Source organism: Phasianus colchicus, chromosome 17 (genome assembly GCF_987193195.1).
Source record: "Phasianus colchicus chromosome 17, bPhaCol1.hap1.1, whole genome shotgun sequence".
Taxonomy (NCBI): domain Eukaryota; kingdom Metazoa; phylum Chordata; class Aves; order Galliformes; family Phasianidae; genus Phasianus; species Phasianus colchicus.
This window is the reverse complement of record NC_143452.1, coordinates 14,150,021-14,176,032: the sequence shown is the minus strand read 5'-3', so window position 1 is coordinate 14,176,032 and position 26,012 is coordinate 14,150,021. Positions and strand designations below refer to the sequence as shown.

The window sequence follows — 26,012 nt, the reverse complement described above, 5'->3', positions numbered from 1 at the left end:
CTCATGGTCCCCAAAACCAACCTGTGGACCACTCCTAGCCTAGGCCAGCAGGGAAGCGTAGAGCTCAGGTCACATCCTGAAGAGTTACATCTGCAGCGTTCCTTTTCTACACCAATCTCTCACAGTTCAAAACACACAACAGCTACAAGACCAGTAAAATAAAAAGGGTGGTATTTCCACGTCAGTTAAAGATTTAAGAAACAATTCTTGTGAGGCCCCATCTGGAGTACTGTGTCCATGTCTGGAGCCCTCAGTACAAGAAAGACAGAGAGCTGTTGGAGAAGGTCTAGAGGAGAGCCGCAGAGATGATCAGGGGGCTGGAAGATATGAAGATAGACTGAGGGAGCTGGGCTTGTTCAGCCTGGGAAGGCTGCAGGGTGATCTCATTGCAGCCTTTCAGTACCTAAAGGGAGTCTGTAAACAGAAGAGGAGTCAACTCTTTGAAAGGGTAGATAACAGCAGGACAAGGGGAAATGGTTTTAAGTTGAGGGAGGGAAGATTTAGGTTGGACGTCATGGGGAAGTTCTTTACAGAGAGAGCGGTGAGGTGCTGGAACAGCTGCCCAGAGAGGCTGTGGATGCCCCATCCGTCCCTGGAGGTGTTCAAGGCCAGGTTGGATTTGGCCCTGGGCAGCCTGGTCTAGTATTAAACGTGGAGGTTGGTGGCCATGCCTGTGGCGGGGGAGGGGTTGGAGATTCGTGATCCTTGAGATCCCTTCCAACCCAGGCCATTCTGTGATTCTGCGATACGACTCAGCTCTTGCTGAGCAGTGCACTCTGAGGCAAGGACCTCCCAGCTTCTCACACTGCAGTGCAGTGGGGGGCTGCTGGGGCATGTGGAGCCGTGGCCACATAGCTAGGATAGCTGATCCCAACTTTCCAAAAGGATGTCCCACATATTATGGCGTCACACTGAAGAATAAAGGGGGGCCGGCTGTGGGAACTGCCCCGCTCAGGGACCAGCTGGGCACTGGTCAGCAGGTGGCGAGCAATTGCGATGCCAGGGCCCGCGGCTGAAGTACAAGGGGCCCTGCAAGATGGCGACGGAGGGCCGAGGCGCCACAGGGTCGTGGCAGCACAGCGCCGAGTTCACCGCCAGCCCCGCGAGACACGGGGACACCGAAGCGCTCCGCACGCAAGTGACCTCACCGCGCAGCTCAGGGCGTCGCAGCGTCGCTACGCAACAGCCCGCGCACCCACCCTCCCTATCACGTGATACTCCCCTCCCCGGATAGGCAGCTGCCCCATGCGCACGCTTATCTCCACGGTTCACTTCCTTTCCTACCATAGAGTTCGGAGGGATGCTAGCTAGTCAGTGTGTCGGCGAGAATCCCGGAAGTGGCTGCGTTTGGGGCGGCTCCTCGCGAGGGTGGTTTAAGGCGGCGGGCGGCAAGATGGCGGAGTGAGTGGCGCGGCGGCTGGGCAGCGGGGACGGGTCTCCTGGGCTGAGGCCCGCAGTGGGGTCCTGCGGGGCGCTGAGGGAACGTGCTGCCCGCGGAACGAGCTGGCCCTGAGGGATGCTAGGGCACGTGCCGCCCGGAGCCTCGGTGGAGGTGCTGCGCAGCGTAATCACTTACTGTGTCATCCTGACAGGTTTGCCAACGCAACCCACGAGGTCGTCAATGTCACCCTCCGCACCACTCTGGCTGCTACCACCAAGCTGGTGATGCCTACACCTGCCAAACCCATTCTTCCTGTTCAGACTGGAGTCCAGGCACAGCAAGAGGAGCAATCCAGTGGCATGACCATTTTTTTTAGTCTTCTCGTATTAGGTGAATGATGAGCTGAAAGTTTTTTAATCACTCTTAAGCATGCTCTACAAAGGAGGATATAGGCTGACTTTAAAAATCATGCTGTTCTGTTTCTACTCTGCTTTTCTGTCAGTGAAATGGAGTATTGCTCAGGCACAGGGATTTAGAAAAGTTGGGTGTATATATACCTTTGACTAACAGACCTACCCAAGCCCATGGAAAACAGGACCATTGTAGACCTTTTCACGTTGATCTCAAAGTGCAAACAAGGTGTTTAATTGGCTTCATGTTCCTAATCAAGTATGTGGTGTGTGTTCATCTATGGGAGTGGTGCTGTCAGAATGCTTCATGACACTTGGATCTCTTTTTGAGGAGAGATTATTTCTAGACTGCGTCAGATACTTTGTTACGTAAAGTAATATCATACTGTGGGATTTACGTGCTTATGTGCTAAAAGTCAGCATCTATTTCTTCTGTTTCCTAGGTTTCTAACATTTTTACAAGTGCATGGTTACCTGCAGACTACCATCATTATGTTAACATTTGTACACATCCTATCTATATATGCATATACATACACACATATATACACACACACAGGCATTCTGAATGGCACATGCACACCCAACTTTTCTGTAAGCCTAGGCTGTCATCTTTCATTTTCTTAGTAGAATATAGCTGTCCTACAGTCTGTTTAGAGCAGTGTTGTAGTCAAAACTGTAACAATAATGGAACGTTCACAGACAGTTAGGGTTCTGTTTTCTTTTGTGCATATATATACTTGGGTTTTCCTAAGTAAAGCTATGTTGAGAGCGCCCTTTTTTTGACAGACAGATCATTTAGTCTTCAAAGTGATCACTCTTTCCTGTAGCAAGTGGGAAATAAAAAACAGCTGTGGAGTTGATAGCAATGCAAAAACTTCTTCAAATCATTTTGGAGAATAAAAGAATACTTTCTTTTTTTCTCTCATAAATTACTGTTATTAACTGCAGCAAAAATGGAAAGCATCTGCCTATTTCTGAAGTGTTTGTTTCCAGGGAGAGTTAGTGTTTTCCCCATGATCAATGGCATATATGAATTTGAATAAAAACAACAGAAAAACCAAAGCAAAATGCAGTAGACCCAAAAATCTGCAAGGTTAAAATAAATTTTCTGAATATATGCACCTTGTAGGTTTTAAAAAGGTCATTCATGATAAAATTTTATTCCTAGGACTTAAGAACAGAGCTGTGATTTTTTTGACTGTGTTCCAGCCTGTTTATGCCCATGTGATAGCTTAATGAATCTTGAAAGCATCATCCTCAGGATACATTAATTACCTGAACAAAATAGAAAACAGTATGAAAGCTTATTTTTCATAGTTTTTTTCATTCAGAATCTCTCATCTAAGAGTGTAGGAAGGATGAAAATGAATGTGTGTACAATACTGTTACCTCTGGTGTTGTAAGCTATCAAAAAGCTTTTAAAATATTCTAAAGTGGAGTAGACTCACAAGCAGATCTATTTGAAGCTGTACAGTAATAGTAATAAATAATAACGTAATACCAGTGCAAGCAGTAATAGTTTATATCTCAGGCCACTACTGAAATATTTGTTAATGAATAGAATGAATTACGCATATTGCAGATGTGCAGACCAGATGGAATTTTTTTGTCAGACTTTGTTGAACTTGATTAAAACAGGAGAAGAATTGTGGTAGTTTCAACACGTGGGAGATTTTATTTCCTATGGATAAAATACATTACCACAGTACAGAACTGAATATTGAATAAGTAGCTGTCTCATCAGATTAAAATTTTCAGTTTTTAACTTCAAGCCAATGTTTTTTTCTATTTTTATATACTGGCCCTTTGCCTATACTGCTGTAACTTTTAGCAGTGCCCACTGGTAAATATCTCTGCTGTTTTGGATAAGAACTTGGATGATCTCTGTACTGACAGATATTTAAGCAGTTACCCATCCTGCTGCCTCATAGCCCTACTATTCATGAGCAATAGAGAATATAGAACAAGACTTATTTGTCCAAAACATCAAGAAGCAACCATGAAACTGTTGAAGAGTTGGAACTAGCATCCAGAGGGGACAGAACATCTTTGCTTTGGAAGACTTCCTCACTTGGCTGAACAGTGCCCTGGATAAATTCCTTGATTTTTAAATTAGCACTGTTTTGAGGAAGTTGGACTAGATCACCTTGAGATATCCCTTCTGGTGTAATTTTTTCTAATATTTTGATTAATCATTTGGGTAAAGTCCATCTCCTTAAAGAGATCGGATGTGGAAGTGTATAGCTTTGAAATTTTGATCAGGGTTATTGTAATGGAAATGCTGAGACATGGGCTGAAGCACTGATGGAGCACCTGGTGGGAAGGCAGGGCCAGCCCAGAGGAGCTCAGCTGCATGCAATGTATTGAGTGATGGAAGGGCTGGAGCCAGGATCCACCCCTTGCCAGCCCTCATTTGACAGTGGAGGTGAGGGTATCTCTTGCCAGAGATCCTTGCCTGCCTGAGGCCTTCCAGAGGTAAGTAGTGCCTTTCTTTTGTTTCTGTATCTGTTGCATTTGGGCCCGTTCTTATTTGCTGTAGCCAAAGACTTTGTTACTCTGCTATTATTGTGGTACTTCTCATCTCATTATAGTATTACAGTTACACGTATGTGTGCATACATTTTTTTTACTCAAAAAATATAGACATGTTTAAAAAAGAGGTAGATATTAAAACAGTGTATTCTGTATGACTGTCATTATTCACATCTATTTTCAGAGAAAACTTTCTTGTAAGTGGAATCAGCTTCAGAAGGTAGTAATAGTAGTATTTCTTAAAAAGTAAATTTTAGGATATAAAACTACCTTTGTTATTTTCTGTCATTTGTAGATTAATTTAAGTGCTCTGGTGAGAATTAGGAACCTAAGTTTTGGTTATTTCCATCAGTGGATTCCTACTAAATCACTGGAAAAAATTTTCTGCATGTATTTTTGAAATACTACTTAAAAGTCTATTTTATTTTCTGCTATACCTTCTAAATGTTCTACTTTTTAAATTCTCTTTCACAGCTATCTGCATCATATTGGTGCACTTACTGATAAAATACCGACTTCATTTTTTACCAGAAAGTGTAGCTGTTGTTTCCTTAGGTGAGTAACTGTGACATCTTTGTATTAGTTTTGTGTTAATTCAGGGGTAGTCAGTATTATGTAATTGAATAATGCACAACTGTGTGTCAGTTATTACTAGAAAAGTGGTGAAGTGAACACAGTGAAGAAAACAACTAACTCAAGGAATTAAATTGTTGTTTTGTGTTGTTTATACTTCTAAATCTTGTTGACTGAGTTAATGGGAACATTAATACGTTTTGTGATTATTTAAGAATATTATCATCTTCTTTCTTTCTTAGGTATCCTTATGGGAGCTTTTATAAAAATCATAGAGGCTCAGAAGCTGGCCAACTGGAAGGTATATTTGAAGCAGTTAATTTTTAATTGCAGAACGGTCCTTAATATTTAGTATAAGACTGTTAGTAATATTAGTTTCTTTTGATGTTGCTTCCGAAATTTAGTATTTTATGCTCTACTTAGAGTTTTTATAATAATAATAATACAACTGAATATTTGATCTTGCTATTTATTTTCTATGCATTTTTTTTTCCCTCCAAAATAATGCTTTCAATGGTACCAAATCTATTGCTATTAGATTGTAAAAGATGGTGCTGCACATCTTGTATTATGGAACTAGTGATAGTAGAAAAAATATCTGCAGTTCAGTTATATATACTTATTGACTAGATGTAGTTCTTCTCATCTTTAGGGAGTTAATTTTGGAGAATTTGGCTGGATAAAGCCTGGGGTACCCCAAGTTGATTTTAGTTGGCCCTTCTTGAAGTAGGGCTTGGATTATAGACGTCTAGAGGTCACTTCCAACCTGTGTGATGCTATGAGGTCTTTCCTGTGTCTTTGTGGAGCTACAGAGGCTTCCCCAGGGAGCCAGGATCCTGGCAGAAGCCTCTCCAAGAGATAGTCTATAGCGAAACAGGAGTTTCACCACCTGTGGTTTATCCACTTCATCAATGAACATTCATTTAAGCAATTAAATGATTCAGGAAGCACACTGTGATATTTCATTTTTACATGTTTACTCACTACAAACAATGGCTGATGCAGTAGTTTGTGTGTTTTAATTCCTAATTTGTGTCAGCTAGATTTGGCTTAAAATAGAAAAACAGTGAAACATCCAGAAATGCAGCATTCTTAAATAACTTTGTTTTGGTTAAATAACATAATTCGAATGAGGTCACATGCATAGGGAGGAAAAAGGAAGCTCAAGATGTGCTCTCCTTTGAGCGCTGTTTCTACAAGTACAGGAAATGTTGATCGTAGCAAGTGATTACCTAGTTATTTCTGGTCAGCACTGATCTGATCTGTAGAAGCAGTGGGTGTGCTGCGACTAGTTACTTGTTTCATCAGCTAAGATAACGGGTCACAGATGACGTTATTATTGTTAGCTTATTTAAATTATTTTCACTGTATTAAAGCTGTATTAACCAACCAACAATTATCACCTTTTATAAAATTTAAAAACAATAATAATCAAATTATAACAGAATTATTGATACGATTTGATATATTATTTGATATGGAAATAACTGCAGGCTATATATGTGTAAAATGCATTTTGCAGATCATATCCCTGCCCTAAGAACTTTTTAATGCAATTTTTTGATTGCATTATGATGAAAAGATTCATCATGTTTGCTGTTGACTCTTGATAGCTAATGTGACTAGTAATGGTAGTCCTCATGTATTACTTCCATGTTCTCTCTACTTTGCATTTTTGATGAATTAGTTCTTTTCATCATTTGTCTCCTCTTTGTCCTTCGCTTTTAGGAGCTTTTAATTAGTTTAATTATCAGGAATAAGGATGTTTTGGGTTTTTTGGTTTTTATTGGGGGGTGGGGGGGGAGGAGAAGGAGATGTTTTGGTTTTGTTTCTTAAGCCTAACGTAGTTACTGAATTAACAAAAACAGTGTGTGCATGCAGAGTAATGGACTAGAGCATTTTGGTGTAGTGGATGAGTTTTATATTCTAAGTTCCCCAAGGGTGATTATGTCTGGTACATATATGAATGAGATTTATAAGAGATGAGTGCTTTTTTTTTTTTTTTTTTGAGAGCTAGTGTTTTAACAGAAGACTCAATCAGCTATTTAACCTGGATTTAAACAAGTTAATTGCTGCTTGTAGAAGTGACAAGTTCTGCTGTATTCAGAACTGAGTGGACCAGGAGGAAACATGATGGGTAAAGAGAGGCACTAAAATCAGCTGCCTTCTGTGCTTATTCTGACAGTAGAAAGAAAAAAACCATGCCACTTTGGCAGAATAACTCCATAACACACTGTTAGCCAAGTGGTGAGGTGAATGACAGAGAATGAGGTTACCAAAAATACCATCTTCCTTCATGTTAGGTTTCATTTACATCATTCTGATGAGAAAAAGGAACCATAGCAATAGTACCACTAAGCTACAGGCATAAATTATATTTGTCAAGAGAAATCAAGCCTCTGACTTCTAACAGTGGTATATATCTTGAGCCTCTTCATGTGTGTGTACTACGATGATGATCTGATTTGTTCTTGTCTATTGATTCACTTTCTAATGAAACTGTACTTATAATAATGTGGTTATATCAATTTAGTAGTCAAGTGGTCACTGTTCCTTGACAGTCCGTAATGTTTTGAGAATTTGAGAAAATTCTCAAAATTTGAGAAAATACCTCAAATTTTACCCATTTGAGGTAAAATGGGAATTCTTTTTGAAGATGTGCTGAAAAAGCACATCTCCTTTGTCAGTAGTAGTCAGTTTTATGCGCAGCTTATTTGAAAAGAATAAGTTGAAATAAGCAACACCTGGATTTCTATCACTGGATAAAAGTAATTAAAGAAGTAGCCCTGGAATAGTTTACTATTATGCAGCCTTTTATTTTTGTGCTAAGAAATGAGAAAGGTTAATGCAACTTTCATTTTCCAACAGTTTTGGTTTGTTTTTTTAAATAATACCGTATTTGTGAAGGTTCAATATTATTTTAATAATCACAATATCCTTCAAATTATGCTTTGTTTTTTGTTTTGCAGGAGGAAGAAATGTTTCGTCCAAATATGTTTTTTCTGCTTTTGCTTCCACCTATTATATTTGAATCTGGATATTCATTGCACAAGGTAAGCCTTTGCCAGACGCTCACATGCTGAGGTCTTGTTTGGAACAGATTCTGCTTTCAGTTATCATAGTGAAATCTAGAATAATTGCATTAAATTCTACCATATTCATTATCAGGCAACTGAGAATGTGAAATTTAAGCTTCTTCAACCCAGAATGCAGAGAATGTTAAATGAATGTTGGCAAGGTGACAGGTATTGCACAGAAATTGTTCTCCTTGGTTGAAGAGGTTACTTACCTCACTGGGCTATATAAGGGCTGATATGAAGAAGGAACACTGGGAAGGAGTGGGATCAGAAGTGAGAAGGGTGGGGTTGCTGGAGTTATGTAAAGAATGGGAAAAGTGAAAATGTTTTCACTGTGCCTGTGAGACTGTTTCCATGAACATTTCTCATGGTGCTAGCTCTGGCAAGAACAGCTCTCACCTGCCCTGTGTGCTGTCTTTCTATTTAAACTGTACTGTGGAAGAGGGAGAAAGCTGTGGGTGATGGTAATGATGTGAATTGCTACTGTCACTGAAGATGTTTCTCATTCAGAATTGCAAACTAATAAGTAGACTAGCTATTGGGCTGTTTAAAAGCCTCTTTCACATGCCCTTTCTACAAAAGAGGGATTAATTTTCAGCTCTATCAAGTGAGCAGTGTGGATAAGTGCTTGTAAATATTCAACTGGTCATCTAGGGTTTGGTTATTCCATTACCACACTGAGGTGGTGCCTGGGATATCAGAGGTTGTCCTTGAGAGAGCATATAGTGTGTACATATGCCCTGTGCTGGGATAGCTGGAACTGAACTAGTGAAGTTTTCATCTCTGAAACCCAGCTGTGAATCAGAATCTGATTTACACACAAACATGAAACATGACTTTTGCCTCAGTTCATTTTCAGTAATTTATTTACTGTTACTGTGTTTCAGGGCAATTTTTTTCAGAACATAGGCTCCATCACACTATTTTCTGTATTTGGCACAGCAATATCAGCTTTCATAGTAGGTGGAGGGATTTATTTCCTGGGCCAGGTAAGAATAACTACTGTGAAGCACTTTACATTTATCCAACTTACTTATTGAAAGTCCATTTTTCATGAACAGGCAAACACAGTGAAAGTAAATTTTTGGATCATGAAGTACATTTCTCTGCTGTCATGCTAACAGAGGCAATGTTATCATACAATCATAGAATCACTCAGGTTGGAAAAGATCTTTTAAGGTCGAGTCCAACCATGACCTAACCATACTACCCTAACTCTAACAACCGTCCTCTAAATTATAGAATCACCAAGGTTGGAAAAGACCCACAAGATCACCCAGTCCACCCTCACCAATAGTTCTCACTAAACCATGTCCCTCAACACAATGTCCTAATGTTCCTTGAACACCTCCAGGGTTGGTGACTCCACCATCTCCCTGAGCAGCTCGTTCCAGTGAGCTATATAATCCCTTATGTTTTTCATGTTAGAAGTAATTAAGACTTGAACTGAGTTTTACTTCCTTTTAATTACTCAATCTTCCCATTAGATGACTGTACCAGAACCTGCCTTCTTTAACAGCCATCTTCTAATTTCCACTATTAAGCTTATTTTTTCTTCTGTTGACAGCTTTCTTTAACTTCTCTGCTTTGGTGTTTTCCCTTTCATTAGCTACAGGCATAGGTAATTGTGTATTTTCTGAGACTTCATTCAGTTATGCCAAATAGTCCTTGCTTTTATCTTTGCCTCTCGCATTTCCATTCCTGTGAATGCCTTAATTACTTTACTTACTTGTATCTGTTCCAGTTTCATCTGGCCTTTCCTGATTTTGATTTCCTGATATCAGAATTGTAACAGGGTACTGTTAGGTAACATAATTATGATTTATGATTAGTATTTGTGATGTGATTAGTGTTTTTTAAGAGATTAGTTTAAGATTTGATTAATACTTTAATTTGTAAGAATAGCAGCAAAACACAGTTGATTGTGATTTTTTTTTTTTGTATTTTGCCTATTCTTTCAGGCTGATGTAATTTATAAACTCAACATGACAGACAGGTAAGCTCTTGGAGAAATGGTGCAGTATGTGAAATTAAGCACTCATGAAGATAATGCTGGAAAATGTACTGTAGGGAAAACCATAGTTGGCCAGCTCATCCAGTTTCAGTTTGGGTTGCTTATATTCAGTATTGCGTATTACACCAACAAATAGATCAGATGCTTCTAAACTCTATTCGGATGCTCTTATTTCTGAATAGTATCCTTATGCTTATTTTTCATCCTATTTTTCAAATCGAAAACGTACTGCTTTTTAACCAACCCTTAAAGTGAGAATATGTGAACTTTGATTAGTTGCATGATCAATAGTACGTGAAAAAGGAACTTCCTTGTTCGAACAGGGTCTCAAAAGGGATAATGAGTTTTTCAGTATCAATAGCATAGATCTATCAAGAAATTGGCAAAAAAATCTATGTGGGTTCATACCTCCCTACAGTTAATTAGTTCATTCCTGTATTAATTACTTATTTTGTTCCTGTGTTCATTGTTAAGCCAAGTACAAGAGTTTTGGGTTAAAATCTATAATTAAGTCAAATAGCAGGCAGGAAATGAGACAAGTAAAACAGGTGCAAACAACAGAAACCTTTGTTATTGGTACCAGTTTGATTTTTTGTGCAGCTAAGCAGTTCCGTTGCCTCTGCATTGTCTATCTTGTAGTTGTTCCATTTAGATGTTGCTTTTTAATACTGCTAAGCTGAGTAACACTATGCATATGTGATATATGGTTTAGGTAGTGTCTTGTTTTTTCAAACGTTGTAGTAAGGCATTTGTACTTGTTGAGAGCTCGTAGATATGTGTTTCTCAAACTTCTCTTCCATCTGGACAACTTTCCCCTTTGAAAAATAAAATGATCTCTTTTGTCACTTCAAAAAACTGGGAAGAAAGCATAACTTTTCATTATGTGTAAATATTGAGACATATTTGTTACTAACTGTTAATGTAATCTTATTAGATACATTTTTCATCAACTTTTCTTTTTTGTTGTTTTATGTTCTTCCAGTTTTGCATTCGGCTCTTTAATATCTGCAGTTGATCCTGTGGCTACTATTGCCATTTTCAATGCTCTCAATGTGGATCCTGTACTTAACATGCTGGTTTTTGGAGAAAGCATTCTCAATGATGCAGTCTCTATTGTCTTGACCAAGTAAGTGCGTTTTCAGATGTGTTACAGGTGTATGGAAACAGCAGCCACTTTTTTTCTCTTAATTGGGTATCGAGATAAATGGGAATTCTTCCATCTGCTTTGGTATAACGCTGTTGGGTTTTTTTTATTGCTAGAAGAGATCTGTCACACAGACTGTATAGGCAGAAGAAAACAAATGGCTGTCTTTTTGCAACTCCTTCAGTGCCTCATCAAATTGACCCCAAATAACCATTTTTAACTGCAAGTTTATCAGCTATTTTTCCATCTTAGGATCTTGGCAACAGAAAGCCAACGTGGGTCCTTTCAGGCTTGCACAGGAAATATTTGTCTTGCCAAATTTTCGGCTGTATCTCCTTTATCGTTGGCTTTTATCCAGAATCACATTCAATCTGTAGGCTTACATTAACATCCATGCAGTAGGAATTTAGTGTGTTGGAGCTCTCAGAGAAAGAGGGAATTATTCATCCTTTACCTGTGGTGGTTACACTCAGAGTTGTGGTCAGCAGCTCAGTGTAGAATAGAGACTGGTGATGAGTGGTGTTCCTCAGGGACTGATGCTATTTAACATCTTTGTAGGTTATATGGACAGTGGGATCAAATGCATCTCAGCAAGTTAGCGGATGATGCCAAACTGAGCGGTGTAGTTGACACGCTAGAGGGAAGGGATGCCATCCAGAGGGTCCTGGATGGGCTCAAGAGGTGGACACGTGCCAACCTCATGAAGTTCTACAAGGCCAAGTGCAAGGTCCTAACCTGGGTTGGGGCAATCCCAAGCACAAATACAGGCTGGGCGGAGAATGGCTTGAGAGCAGCCTTGAAGAGAGAGATTTTGGAATGTCAGCTGATAAAAGACTCAACATGAGCCAGCAATGTGCGCTTGCAACCCAGAAACCAACTGTATCCTGAGTTGCATTAAGAGAAGCATGACCAGCAGGTCAAGGGAGATGATTCTGCCCCTCAACTCTGCTCTTGTGAGACTCCAGCTTGAGTACTGCATCCAGTTCTGGAGCCTCCAACACAAGGACATAGAACTTTTGAAGAGGGTCACAAAGATCATCATAAGGCAGGAGCACCTCTCCTATGAGGACAGGCTGAGAGACTTGGGGCTCTTCAGCCTGGGGAAGAGAAGGCTTTGGGGGGACCTTATAGCAGTCTTACAGGGCCTGAAGGGGCCTACAGGAAAGCTCGGGATAGACTTTTTATAAGGGCAGGTAGTGACAGGAGGAGGGGAGTCTTTTTTCAATGAACTAATAGCTTTAAATATGGCCATGGTCTCTTTATGGAAGGCCATAAAGACTAAGAGCAGTCAAATGGAACCACATCTTTTTATTGATGATTTTATGAAAGTCTATGAAATATATTCCTGAAATTCAAAGATATTTAGTATCTTTCCTCTTAAGTGGTTCTTTGTTTTTCTCCAGTGACCTTCTTGACTCTTATTCACACCTGAGCATTTGATGAGAGTTCTCCCTGTTCATTTGTTCTTCTGAGGACTGCATGATCTGTCTTTTTCCATACCCAAGGTTTCTATCGTGGTAAATGTGCTTTCAGATTTTGAAAACTGTTTTGTAATATTGGGCATTGTCATGGCCTATTTACACCAATTTGAGAATTCTTTAGGAGAGCAATTTTGGATTTTTCAGAAGTAGCTTTCCCTTTGGGGATTACAATAAGATTTGATGCAACATCTTTTGACACTCCTCTTGCTATATGTATCACAGTAGAAGCCTTTTAAGAGTGGTAGCAACAAAGGAATAAAGACTTTTTTGTTATTCTCAAAAGCTGTTTGGCTTTTTTTGAGTCAAGGCTTACAATTTACAACTACTTGTTCTGTATTATTATTTTTTTTAATTATATCCAGCACTGCAGAAGGTTTGACAAGAGAAAACATGTCAGATGTAAGTGGATGGCAAACTTTTCTACAGGCGCTGGGATACTTTCTTAAGATGTTCTTTGGCTCTGCAGCACTTGGAACACTTACTGGCCTTATTTCTGCATTAATATCCTTTTTTAACACACACAAATTGATGAACTCTAACATTCAAATAGTATTTCCTCTCCTGTGTTCTCCTGCATTCCTTAGGGGATACTTCTTAATAAAGACCGCTTTGTTGGTTGAGGATTTCTCATGCTTATTTTATTCTTACATTATTGACCATGGGTATACATTAAGAAGTTGCGTTAGATTTTTTTATGAACATAATTAAGATCTGAAATGCTGTATTGTAGCTTATATTATGTGCAGTGTATGGAGTGTAATAAAATATGGTCACAGTTTTGTAAATTCAAAGTAACTTAATTCAGTTTCAGTATTAAAACAAACGTGGCTCCTCATTTACATATGTAAAACAGTTAGTTAAAAATAAAAGTGCTCCTTTTCCGAATGGTTTTTGAGTCAGTCCAGCTCATTTGTCTGTATGTATTCAGTTAGCTGAAGATGAATACTGTTCTATTTGGTTTAATTATGAGTTTTATTTTGCTCTTTCCACTTGCATGAACTGGTTGCTAAATAACCCAGAGGCTTCTCTGCTGAGATTAGGAAGGATGTTTATTTAAGTTGGGCACTCCTGTTGAGAGCTTGGTTTAATGATAGCGCTGCATTCACTGTAGGTAATTTTCTGTTCTAGACTCCTGTAACAGCTACTCATGTAATTTGGAACATGCTGTTAAACACTTTGTTTGTAAATAACAAGAACAGAGTGTCTGATTAAATACAGATATGTTTCTTCTTTTGGTTCTCTAGCCTGATTCCATGAAGTTTTAAAATACTCCTTACATCACAACAAAAGAGGATGACAGATGCTTAATATTTCTTTCACTGATACATAAATGATACCAAGAGAAAAGAAAAAGCAGCTTATTTGCCTTATTACAGGTTTTGTGCCTCAGAATATTAGATTTCCCACTGATGTGCAAAATTTCAATATAGCAAAAGAAATCACCTAGTAGTTGCCAGCAAATAAACACAATTGAAGGTTGTTGCTGGTTCATGACTATATTCCTCCTGTGAACATCCATGTCACATGACACAAAGTCAAATTTGCAGCTCTAGACTAATGTCCGCAACTTCTGACTTACAAATGTAAGTTTTAAATATTTAATATACCAAAAGGATGTTATGAGTTTAAAAAAAAAAAAAGGCAAAAAACTCCCTATTATTTTACTTTGTTTCATACCTCTACTCTGTTTTTTGGAAAGCCTTTACTACTTAACAGTTCTCTGTGGCACATTTACAGTAGTCTTGAAGAAATTTCAAAGACTGAATGCATAGAGAGAGATTCCTTCTGGATGTTTGGCATGCTGCTGTCGATACTGGATAGGTAGCATAACAGGAGAACTTTTCTAAGTCTGTCCATTCTGATAGCTGTAGGTTCTATTTAAAAAAAAAAAAAAAACACTCCTTGTAAGAAATTATTAATCTTTACATGCTTGAGTCCTGGGGCAACTTGTTGGCTTTGTTAGTTATTCAGCAGATAAGTACATTAAGCACTCTGCTGTTTTATAATGGAATGATAAAAATATGTATAAAGAAAAATTTTTGCTTACCTTTTCCATAACACTTTTGTGTGCACGTGCTAAAGCACATTGATTTAAGAAAGACTCCCTCTCTAGAGTTTGGGATGATGATTATCTTTGCTTATCTTCCTTATGGACTTGCAGAAGGTATCTCACTCTCAGGTGAGTAGCAAAGCAATTATTTGCAAATTTCTCTGATAAGTTTGAGTATTTGTTATTTGTGTCTAAGATGGTCTCTATTTTGTTGTTGTTTGTTTTTAATGTTTTCTCATTTAACCTGTGCTCTTACTTCTGACCTTGCCTTATTTTAGGGAAATATTTTTTATTAACTGTTACAGATGCATAGAAGAGATATCTGAAACTTTCATAAGTATTAGCTATTCAACACAAATACTAATATTCTCTCCAATTACCTCTGCCTACCACAGAAGACAGATTTCAGCTGCATGCTGTGGAGTTTGGCTGCATTAGCTAACTTAAGTAATGTCCAACCCAGTAGCTGTCTTTCTGCACATCTTTCTGTGCCGTTGGATAAGTCAGTTGAGACCAGCCAATGAGTATTGCAGGTATACATCTCTGGACACTCAGATGAAGTTTGCTGAGGGCCAAGAAAAGGGTTTTACAGGTGAATTTTTCAGTATTCTGTAGAATCAAGTACAGAGACAGGGTTCCAGTTCTGCTGCACACCCGCCATCTGTGACCTCTGGTGACTTAAGTGTTTGGGGTTGGTTTGTTTGTTTATTTATTTATTTAAAGATGGTCAGCTTCCTGTCTCATTTCCCAAAGGAAGGTGGGAAAGGATGCAGTAGTTAATGTAATTTATAGGAACCTGCTTGGTTCTTTTTTTTTTAACATACTGGTTTATTTTTAAGTTCATTAAAAGATATTTGATCTACAACTTGGTGTATACAATGAGAACATAACAAGTTTGTGACATTTTTTATAAATGATTTGCAGGTCTAAAATCAGAGTTCCTGATTTTCTGAAAAAATGTGTGCATGCTATTGTAAATATTTTAGAGTAATATTCATCGGCATATCTTCACTGATACCAGAGGATTTTTGTTTGGCTGATGTTGGCTTCTTTTTATTTTGTATGAAGATGTGGCATGTAATCATGGTATTTACACAACTGAGATATGTAATGCTAATACAAACGTTCCATTCTGCCCACTTGCATCTAGAACGGTTTTGTGTATATAGACCAAGAAATTATCTGAAATATGAGCAGTTTGTTGTATTGAAACATTTATGTTGCTGTGAACACATTATTTTCCTTGTGAAAAGATCATGCATTGAATCATATCAGCACATGGCCTTTTCTACTTCTAATTTGACATGCTTCTGAATTTAAAGAACAATAATAAAGTATTACAGAATTTGTGCTATTGCATTATGTAACAAACACATACACTTGTATACAGGAAGAAGTAATAGCATTCTTAATCTGATGGTCTCAGGATAATAGAGGTTCTTTGTCATTTTATTTGTGAAGAAAAGCTCTCTGATTTGCTCAGGCATCTTCAAGAATGAATTCTCAGGAAATAACAAATTTTGAAGGCCTTAATTCACCTCTGTTTGAAACAAAGGATTATTCTCACTCTGCCTCGGGTGGTGTAATCCTTCCAGTTTTGTTCATCTGGGCCACCGCTGGGCACGTAGCTCTAACCAAACAATTTTGGTCTTTTATTTTCTGTGGTTTGGGCTAACTAGGTATGCTACCGGATGTCATCTTGTCCTCTTGAAATTTGCATTGCAGTTGATTTCTTCTGGGTTATGTTGTTGTTGTTTTTTTTTAATGTTTTGTGATAAGGAGTACTGTAGTTGTTTTTGAAATGTATTGCTATACTTGCACAATCCTTACTACCATCTCAAATGATATCTTTCTCAGATGTAAGTCTATGCAGCAGACAATGGATGTGTTTAAAACTTCCCTTAAGATATCTAGCTCGCTATGAATAGAGAACAATTGACAGCACCTGTGATGTGTCTTGGGCAGTTAGAGAAATAGGTTGAAATTCAGATTATTTCCATACACTGTGAAGCAAGGTAGATGGAAAAACTGCAACACAAATCAAAGATGCAAGAATACAGTGAAGTCTGAGACAGCTCTTTAGGCCTGTGTTACCAGTTACAGTACATCTATCCAAACTATGCATGTCATTAGGTCAACTCAACTGTATAATGGTAAATTTTCCCATAACTGATGGCTATTATTAATATCTGAAATAACCTGTAGTAGCTACTTTGTGTCCTGTCATTTGGAAAGAGAGACATTCTGCACAGTAGCATTCCTTACAGGCCTTAAAGCATCAGGTTGTAGCTTATAAAAGGACACTTATGCCCAGAATTCTCAAATCTCAATAGCTTTTCTTGTTCTCATACTGATAACAAATTGCAAGTACACCTGCTTAACTTTTAATGACTTAGTACCCCATACTGGAATGGATTCAACCTGGGCCCTGTTGGTCTCATTCTGCTTCTGATTGGGACTGACTGATGAGCAGGTAGGAATGAATGACTTGTCTGGGAGAACAAAATGATACAGTCCTCTAGCCCCACTACTCTCAAATTGTTCTTACTCCTTTTTTGATCATATCTGTCTGCCTGTTAGGATAGTGAACGGCAGGCAAACCTCTCAAACAGTTTATTTCCTTCACTTTTATGGGAAAGCAGTGACTATGGGGATTTATATTAGCTTGCAGTTGACCTGTCTCGGACCTCCTAGTATTTAATATATCCAGCAGGATGAAATCGGTGCAACTTTCAGTGGTAAGAGAAACCTCACTCATTGCTTCAGAAGCTTTTGTATTAGTATAGAGTATAAGCGCACACCGTATTTGCAGTTTACAAGTTAATCTGTACTTGATTACTGCATTTTATTTACAGGTATCATGGCAATCCTGTTCTCTGGCATCGTGATGTCCCACTATACACACCATAACCTCTCCCCTGTTACACAGATATTAATGCAGCAGACACTGAGAACCGTTGCTTTCATGTGTGGTATGTGCTACCTGTGGTATATCTAACATAGCTGAAAAATTGATTTGCTTAAAACTGTGATTGCAAAGGGAGCAGGAGAGATAGGAGTTTTCCTCCCGCCATTCATGTGTTAGTGGTACGTGTCTTTAAGAGAAAGCTTTTTAGTAGCGGATGCTGGAAGGCAGTCGAAAGTCACCTTTCCTGATGTACTGGATAAAACATCCAGTAAATCTTCATCTCCTATTCTGCAGGCTCCTGCTAAGATTTGCAACAAGGCTGATAGCCAAAGAGAGATCTCTGACTCCCATGTTCCTCTGCAAAAAGACTCCTCTTTTTTTTTTTTGTGCATTGGAAAGTCAGGAAATATTTATTTTATGCTCCATATGTAGTAACTTATAATGGGAATACAAAAGGTTTCACAGAATTGTATATTTAAAATGTGACTTCTCTTTTTCAGAAACGTGTGTTTTTGCATTTCTTGGCCTGTCTATTTTTAGTTTTCCTCACAAGTTTGAGATGTCCTTCGTCATCTGGTGCATAGTAGGTATTTCTTTCAAAATTGTTTAGGTATTTTTCTGTGGTGGTTGTGGAGAAAAATTGCACTTAAAATATTTTAAGCTCTTTGTTAGATTTTATAGTTTTTTTAAATGAAATATACTATTATAATTGTATTTATTGCACGGAGTTAGTTCTTACTGATAAGCATGAACTTCCTCTTTCTGTTCTTAGTGCTGTGGTATATGCATATGTCAGCCTTTAAGGAATTCCAGTTTACTGCTATTTTGAAACACTAATAAGGAAAAGAACCTTGCTTATTTTGCTTTATTAAAATAATCTCAGAAGTCATTTCTCTCAGGAAAACAATCCCGCGGTTTCTATGCATTTGTAGCATCATGAATGATTTGTGTGAATTAAGTCCATGCATTACTACTTCACTCTGTGAAGAAGTGACATGATGAAAAAGCTTCCCTTCTTCAGAGGTAGTACTTTCTCAGAACTTCTTTAATGTCTGCTCATTCTTTGACTCTATTCTCAATTCCTTCACTTTGTATTTCAGTGTAGCTTTTGTTTCACGTGGAACTTATCTACATATTTTGCTATTGTAATTATTTAACTGAAATATGAAAAATGCATTCTCTTTGCAGATTGGCAAGAGGGAAATTTCTAGTCATATACCTCAATGCACACTAGTTTGTTTTAGCCCATGGTCCAAGGAAAGAATTGTTTTCTACAATCTACAGATAATTTTATCAGCATGGAGAACTGCTCTCACTGCATTACACATATGTACCCAACTTCCTTACCTAATATATATCTAAGGTGTGACACTTCCTTCTAGCATTGCCCTCACAGCCATAACGCAAATTGACTAATTTTGGGGTGATTCATAAAGGAAAACAGCAGAGGCCTTCAAGAATCCTGCTGACTAATTCTAGTATATTTACCTTGTTCAAGGTGTGTTTGTTGTGGAGTTTACAAAGCAGCACCATTGTGAGTAGCTGTTTTTCTGAGTTAATTTTCACTGTATTCATTGATTATCTGTCATTAAAGCAGTAGTACTTTTTTGTTGCTTAGATGTTTGGTGTATTTTACAGCCATATCCAGTAAAGTGCAAAGGAACTGAATTGCAATGCTATATATTTGGCTTCTGGCCTTTTTCAATGAGGAACTGGTCCATGGGAGGCAATAGAAACATTGCTTTGGCTGTGTTAGCAGCTGTGTCAAAAGAACAATTAAAGGAACTGAACTGAGGGAAATATATACCCAAAATAATTCTTGGTCTATCTGGAATGCCTTCTGGGTTTCATTTGTTTATCAGAAGTAAAATAGAGTCTGGTCAGTGACGAGTCTGGTTTAAATTCAGCTAAGCAGACAAAACGTTTAACTGATGCTGACAAGTTTGTGGGTTTTTTGTTGATTTAGCAGCACACCTATTTATGAGACTTATGGGTGGGAAGGGTGTATTACTGTTAGCTGGTACAAGCTAAATGAAATGCAATTTGAGCCTATGTGACCGTAACACATCAAGTGGTCTTTTGCTTTGGTTTTTGTTTTTCAGGTACTTGTTCTATTTGGTAGAGCAGTGAATATTTTCCCCCTTTCCTACCTACTCAACTTTTTCCGTGATCATAAAATCACCCCTAAAATGATGTTTATCATGTGGTTTAGTGGTAAGTTACAAATCAAACTATGGAGGACTGGAAAAAATGTTTTCTCTCTCTTTCCTTGTGTGGGCTGGTTTGGGAGGAACTGGTCCTCCCTTCCATCCATGGAAAACTTTACACTTGCACCATTCTCAAACCCAAGTGCAACTGAATATGTTATCTTTCCCTTTTGTTTAGGAAAACAGTGCAGTATAGATCCCAAGTAAAACTTTTCTTCAAAGAATCTAGTTCTCTAAAAATCAAACAGCTCAGTTTGAAAAGCAGTACCTCTGATTCATTTTAAGATTATAACCAAGTAATAGATAAACGAGCACAGAATAGGATCATAAAAATCACGAAAGTGGAGGATTCCTGTTGAGTTAACAGAGTGCTAGGGACCAGCATTGGTGCTGATTCACTCTTCACCGATTTATTGTTCTCTCTGCAGGTTTACGTGGTGCAATTCCCTATGCACTCAGCCTCCATTTGGGCTTGGAACCAATAGAGAAGCGTCAGCTCATTGGAACAACTACAATCATCATAGTGCTGTTCACAGTTTTGCTGCTGGGAGGAGGAACTATGCCCCTTATCAGACTGATTGACATTGAAGACTCCAAAGCACGCAAGAGGAACAAAAAAGACATTAATCTTAGCAAGACAGAGAAAATGGTATGTTGTTGTTTTATTCAGACAATTATTTATTTCATTTTCAAAGAAAACTAGTATGATTTTTTTTCACTAAAAAGTAAAACCAAATTAGTGGAAGCATGGTAGAAAAAAGCTGAATAGTACTCAAAGTATCCCAGAGAGCTTGGTTAGCATGTACGCAAGTAACTGCTTAGACAAAGGGGTGAGAAGCTTTGTCTCTTAACTCATTTTAATTATAAACGAACCCATACAAATTAAAGTAGCCTTAAAACATAGGGCAGATGTTACAGGATAGACTGAGTCACAGACAGAAAGGAGCTAGTATATTGTGAGTCAGGAATTAATAATAAAAGGCAGATTTTGAAAAAGTCAAAGCAGAGGGCCTTAATAAGTTGGTAACAACAGCACCACTGTGACTGGGTTTTATTTTAAGGCAGATTCTGGCTTTAAAATAATCAGAAATACTGAAGGAAACTAATGTCCAGTCTGAAAACTCCTGAAGACAGGAGTACATAAAGTATCATGAAGCATTTTCCTCCTTTGGTCCCAAGCCATAAAACAATGCATGCAGAGAATTGTTCTGTGGATCTGAAAAACAACTTCTCTTGGAATGAGGCTTTATAAAACTTCAGAATTAGCTTACTCTGTCTATGGAGGTGAGTGTGTATAAGAAGAGTGCAGGTAGTGTGGTGTGCTCTGATATAGGGCTTTTTTTTTTTTCAGTGAGACAATGACACAAAAGCATTGTTTGCTACATATACTTGTTGCCTAGATCATACGAGGAAGCTTGCACACTAGAAATCCCTTCTTAGCAATAACAACAGTACAAAACTATGGAGTATTTTAAGCCTGTTGGCATGAAAAAGGAAGGTAAGTGACTCTGGGAATCAACAGCTGGACAGATTCATGCAGCTGTAAGCCCTGGTAGGCTGAGGTGATTATTTCCATTTTGTTCTGGCATAGGAATTGACTGTGAAAAAGGAGACAGCAGAAGGCGGTGAAGCAAGTGGGAGGAAATAACTTTTTTTCTCAGGTTATTGCAATATTTGTGATGTTTCTAGGGAAATACCATAGAATCCGAGCATTTATCAGAGCTCACAGAGGAGGAATATGAAGCCCAGTACATAAAACGCCAGGACCTCAAAGGGTTTATGTGGCTTGATGCTAAGTATTTGAATCCTTTCTTCACCAGAAGACTCACACAAGAAGTAAGTCTGTCTTGTTTTCTTGAAGCAAAACTGTGGTAGAGTTGGCTCTCATTTCACTCAGTACCATTCAAGGGTCATAGTACAACTATACAACTTCTACACAAAGGGTAGTGAGCCATCTAATGCCTTCCTTGTGCATATGTAGAGTAACTGTAATTAAAAGCTGCACTGCACAATTGCAGGTTGGATTAAATGGATTTTTCTGCCTAGCACAGCTTTTTGCTTGGAACTGTGGCCAAAAAATGGCCATTCTGTGATTCTGTGAAATTGCAACCTTCATTTTTTATGTTTCTTTACTATGAGATGAAGAGTCTGAAGCTGTAAATGCAAAATGACACCTGGCTGAACACATAGCTTAACACTGAGTAGCTCTGAGAGGTGTGAATACAATGCTGTTTTCACTCCAGGCCTCAGAAGCCTGATATTCCTTGGCTACATAATTCACTTTTTGTTTTCCTCTCCAATTTGAATTAAGTATTTTTGCTGTGAGATTAAAGACTTTGTGTTTATGTATTCCATTTTCCTAGTCTGCTCAAACATGTAATTTTTCTGGTATTTTGTAGTTTCAAAAGAACTCTTTAAGAACTTTTCCACAAAAGCCAAAGGGTTTTAATTTTTTTTTATTTTGCAAAACAAGGAATGAATCAAGAAATCAAGAAATGGCATTTGATTTGTAATTGGTAGCCAAAAACGCAGGCTGCCATCAAGACTGCAACCCAAATGGTAGAAAAGTATGTGAATTGCCAAAGCAGGTCACAAGCTTTCTGCTGTCTCTGGAAACATGTTGAGAGGAGTGAGATTCAAAAATATTGCCTTCTAGACAACTCTGTAATTGTTGAAATCCACAGAAGAAGACTGTGTAGAAAACAAAGAAAAATCTCTCAAAATATCATCCCTGGAAGTAATTAATGGCTGATTGAGCATTTGACATGTTTTGTACACTTAGACCACAAGCAGATTATTTCATGAGGAGTACACTTAACTCATCATTCTGTTTTGCTCTCTGACAAACAAGTTGTGTTGTAGCTCAGTGACGATGTTTTCTTGTGCCTTAGGACTTGCATCATGGGCGCATACAGATGAAAACTCTCACAAACAAATGGTATGAAGAGGTACGACAAGGACCCTCGGGCTCTGAAGATGATGAGCAAGAGCTGTTGTAGCAGACCAGGGAAGAAGCGTAGGGAGTTTATCATTATACTTTAGAAAGTGAATTTAAGTATCAAGCGTGTAACTGCACAAAAGCTTCTGATTTTGGGCATATCTTGTTCTGTATGTTTAAACATCAAAAAGCAGATCTACTTTGCTTGATATTATTAGTCAGTGACTGAGCCACTTAAGTGTCAGACTCTGGACTGAATGAAGAACTTTCCAGCTTTTACATCACAGCAAATTTAATGCAGCCTGTGGAAGCATCTGCCATGAAATTGTTTAATTGTTTTTGGTTTTTTTGTTTAATTTTAATTGTTGTTTAATGTGGGTCCTATTATAAAGCCTGCTGTGAATGTTTGAAGTACAGAGCCATCATATGACTGCAAAATAGGGTGAGTTGCAGCTTTTTTTTTTTTCTTTTAAAATATGTACCGATTCACATGGAGAGGCTTGACAGTTTAAACTATGACTTTTGTTTCAGCACTAGTAAGGGAGTCTGGCTGGGATAAATCCATGATTTATGAGACTTACAGGATCAAAGAATGATTTGGGTTTGAAGAGACCTTAGAGATCATCCAGTTCCAACCGCCTCTGCCTTGGGGGTATTGAAGTCCACAGACTTGCACGTTTTGAATCCACAGAAGATCATTGCCTTGACAAATAGCAGATGCTGCACACAAAGAACCTCTTAATACCTCCATATTTTTGTCATATAAAATTGTCTTGGGATATTTAATGGGATGGATGTTTTATTTTTATATTCTGAGATGTTGTCCTAATCAGTGCTGTGGGTTAGACATGACTTGCAAGAGGTGGGGATCCGTATGACATTAAAACTGCAATTTCAAATGCAGTTCTGTAACGCTTTTTTATTTTGCTAAAGGCAGTTGCAGTTGGTTTTGTCTAGTTGGTAGTTGCTCCTTGCTAGCACAGTGACTTCAAGTCTAAGAAAGCAACAGCTTTTCTTTTGCCTAAATTCAGGAAGCATTCCTAACACTTTAGAACGCACTAGCGGACTTCTTGAATTCTAGTGGAATCAAAAGCAACTCTTTCCCTGTTGTTGGTTTGATGAATAAAATGTGTACATGGGGGAAGAAGGAGTCTACAGAAATCTAATGTAGATATGAAAGAGTCATTTTTGGTCTGGTTTTGTTATTAGGCTTTTTTTAATCAACTGGTTACCAGCTGGGAAAATGGAAGACTATTTGGAATCTTAATCCTGTGCTGACTAAGCAGTTTCCAGAATAACATGTTACATGACCTGCTTTTCCTTATTATTACTGTTATTTTGAAAAACTGTGCTCATCCTAGAGCTGGAAAACATACTGGGCAAAGTCTGAATGAAACACAAAATCAGCTTCTGGTATTGACCAGAAATGAATTAATGCTTGATTTTCTCTTTAGAAGAGGATCTGTATTTTTCCTTCATCCTTCTAGATGACAGTGGACTTAATTACATTTCAGTTACCCATCAGTCTTAAAATAGATCAAGGAAGGTGCGTAAATCCAAGTTACAGTGCTGTGAAGGGTGTGAATGTGTGTTCAGATTCTGCGTTACGTTTGTTCAGTGCAAGGAGGACTGTCAAAAATTCTGCTCACTGAGAATCTCTGTGCTGTCAGTGCCAGCGGACTGATGCTGCCAACTTTTGAGACTTGTTTGTCTGCTGGAGGCAAGCATGTGTTATCTGTCTTGTCTTTTTTTGTCCTGTACCAGCTGAGAATGTACATGTGCAAGCCAGAATGGGGAGCTGGTAAAGTTGTGCTGTCATCAGGCTGACACTGACCCATGCGGATTCTTACTCCTGCCCAGACCAAGAGGTTCTCTTGGCTGCAGGAGCTGTACTTGAGTTTAATGTTCCAGATGCTATTATACTAGGCATGGTACTATATCATAACCATGCTGAAATAGCAAACATACTCTTATTTCTATTGTTATTCTGAAACGAGGCACCTGCAAAAGGAGTGAGGTCTGTACCAGCACGTCAACCATTTGTGATTTCCACTGAGGTAAAGTGATCATTACTGCCCTCTGGCAGTCAGCGGTAACAGTGTGACATCTCATGATCGTATGCCCAGAGTAGTTTTATAAATTAAATGGAAGCAATGAATTGACACAGCTAGAATGAATTAAATCACTCTGAAGCAAATAAATCAAAGAAAACCATGGGTCTTTTCATTTAAAAAAAACTATCCTGAAATTTAAGAAGCTTAGATTTGTCAGAGCTTGGAATGAAGGTAAGTTTGTCTTCCTTCAACAAAATATGCACTAACTTCCATATTTTTGAACCAGTAGAAGAATATTTTGCCATTATTTCAGTGACTGATTTCTATATTTATCAATGTATTTACTTACGCCAGTCATTTCCAAGTTAGGATTTCTTCATTTTCTTGTGTAACTATGTTGCTTCATCTTCCTTACTCAATTGCCCTGCAGTTACCTTACTTAGATCTTTTCCTATGATATCAGAACAGTAGGAGACTCTAGTCCTCTTTCCACAAGGACGGGTAGCCCAATCCTAACTTGGTCTTACCTGTGAGTTTATTCAAGGATATACTTTGCACTGAATAAAAAAGAAAAACAGAATAACCAGAAAATATGTAGGATGCAGATGTTACTAATTACAGATACTGAAGTTCTGTCAGTCTGGTGGAACCTGCCACCACTCCCAAGCAGTGCCATGTCCCAGGGCAGCTACGTGACCATCCCAAGTGGCAGACTGGCACCACCCTGCCATCAGACCCTGGCCCCTGCACTGACTCACAGCAAGCACCTCCAGTTTTCCCAGCCACCGTGATCATTTCATTGTTATTTTTAACTCAGCCACACCAAGAAATACTCATTTATTTTAATCTTTAAAGCATATGCAGGCTGTTTCTACAGCCTAATCTAAAAGAAGGCATAAAAAGAGAGCACTAGTAATTATCTGCAGCTCAGGAGCTTATCTTTTGGAAAGAACTGAGCTCTGAGCTATGCTTCATAAGTACCCTTAGCTTTTTCTAAACGATTGTGCAGTCTGTATGAGATTAGCCACTGCAGCTGGACTTCTTCCACTTGACCTGAGTTTAAAGGGCACAAGCAGCAATATCCCCACCTGTGCAAGAGGGTTTGCACTAAAGTTACTTCGTGGCAGAGCTGCATGTGGAGTCTTAGGAGATTGGGTGAAACCCATGACACATCACCAATGTTCTGAAGCTGCCATTATCCCTCCGACAAGCTGCTTTACCAAGAATTTCTCGAAGTGAG

General features: G+C 38.4%; 1 protein-coding gene across 3 annotated transcripts; it reads left to right on the top strand.

The window, feature by feature from the left end:
* Nucleotides 1-1,132: 1,132 nt before the first annotated feature.
* SLC9A8 (solute carrier family 9 member A8) lies at nucleotides 1,133-23,617 on the top strand. 3 transcript variants are annotated; one of them, XM_090152464.1, is made up of 17 exons: nucleotides 1,133-1,401; nucleotides 1,593-1,771; nucleotides 4,801-4,881; nucleotides 5,142-5,200; nucleotides 7,869-7,952; nucleotides 8,864-8,965; nucleotides 9,938-9,972; nucleotides 10,973-11,116; nucleotides 12,978-13,116; nucleotides 14,689-14,794; nucleotides 17,521-17,637; nucleotides 18,074-18,156; nucleotides 19,072-19,107; nucleotides 19,676-19,787; nucleotides 20,209-20,429; nucleotides 21,470-21,616; nucleotides 22,672-23,617. In XM_090152464.1, the coding sequence occupies exons 1-17, from the start codon at nucleotides 1,301-1,303 to the stop codon at nucleotides 22,777-22,779; spliced, it is 1,854 nt and encodes a 617-aa protein (XP_090008590.1). In that variant the 5' UTR covers nucleotides 1,133-1,300; the 3' UTR covers nucleotides 22,780-23,617. The 3 variants fall into 3 exon arrangements, 2 of the variants coding, with proteins under 2 accessions (XP_090008590.1, XP_031469170.1); XR_016472045.1 differs by lacking the exons at nucleotides 19,072-19,107; nucleotides 22,672-23,617 and adding an exon at nucleotides 21,132-21,278 and having other exon boundaries at nucleotides 21,470-21,550; XM_031613310.2 differs by lacking the exon at nucleotides 19,072-19,107.
* The last annotated feature ends 2,395 nt before the right edge of the window (nucleotides 23,618-26,012 follow it).

Coding starts and splice junctions, on each gene's coding strand:
- SLC9A8 (XM_090152464.1), top strand. CDS start 1,301: ATGCTAGCTAGTCAGTGTGTCGGCGAGAATCCCGGAAGTGGCTGCGTT. Junction 9,973..10,972: donor AAACTCAACATGACAGACAG/GTAAGCTCTTGG, acceptor ATGTTCTTCCAG/TTTTGCATTCGGCTCTTTAA. Junction 11,117..12,977: donor GTCTCTATTGTCTTGACCAA/GTAAGTGCGTTT, acceptor AATTATATCCAG/CACTGCAGAAGGTTTGACAA.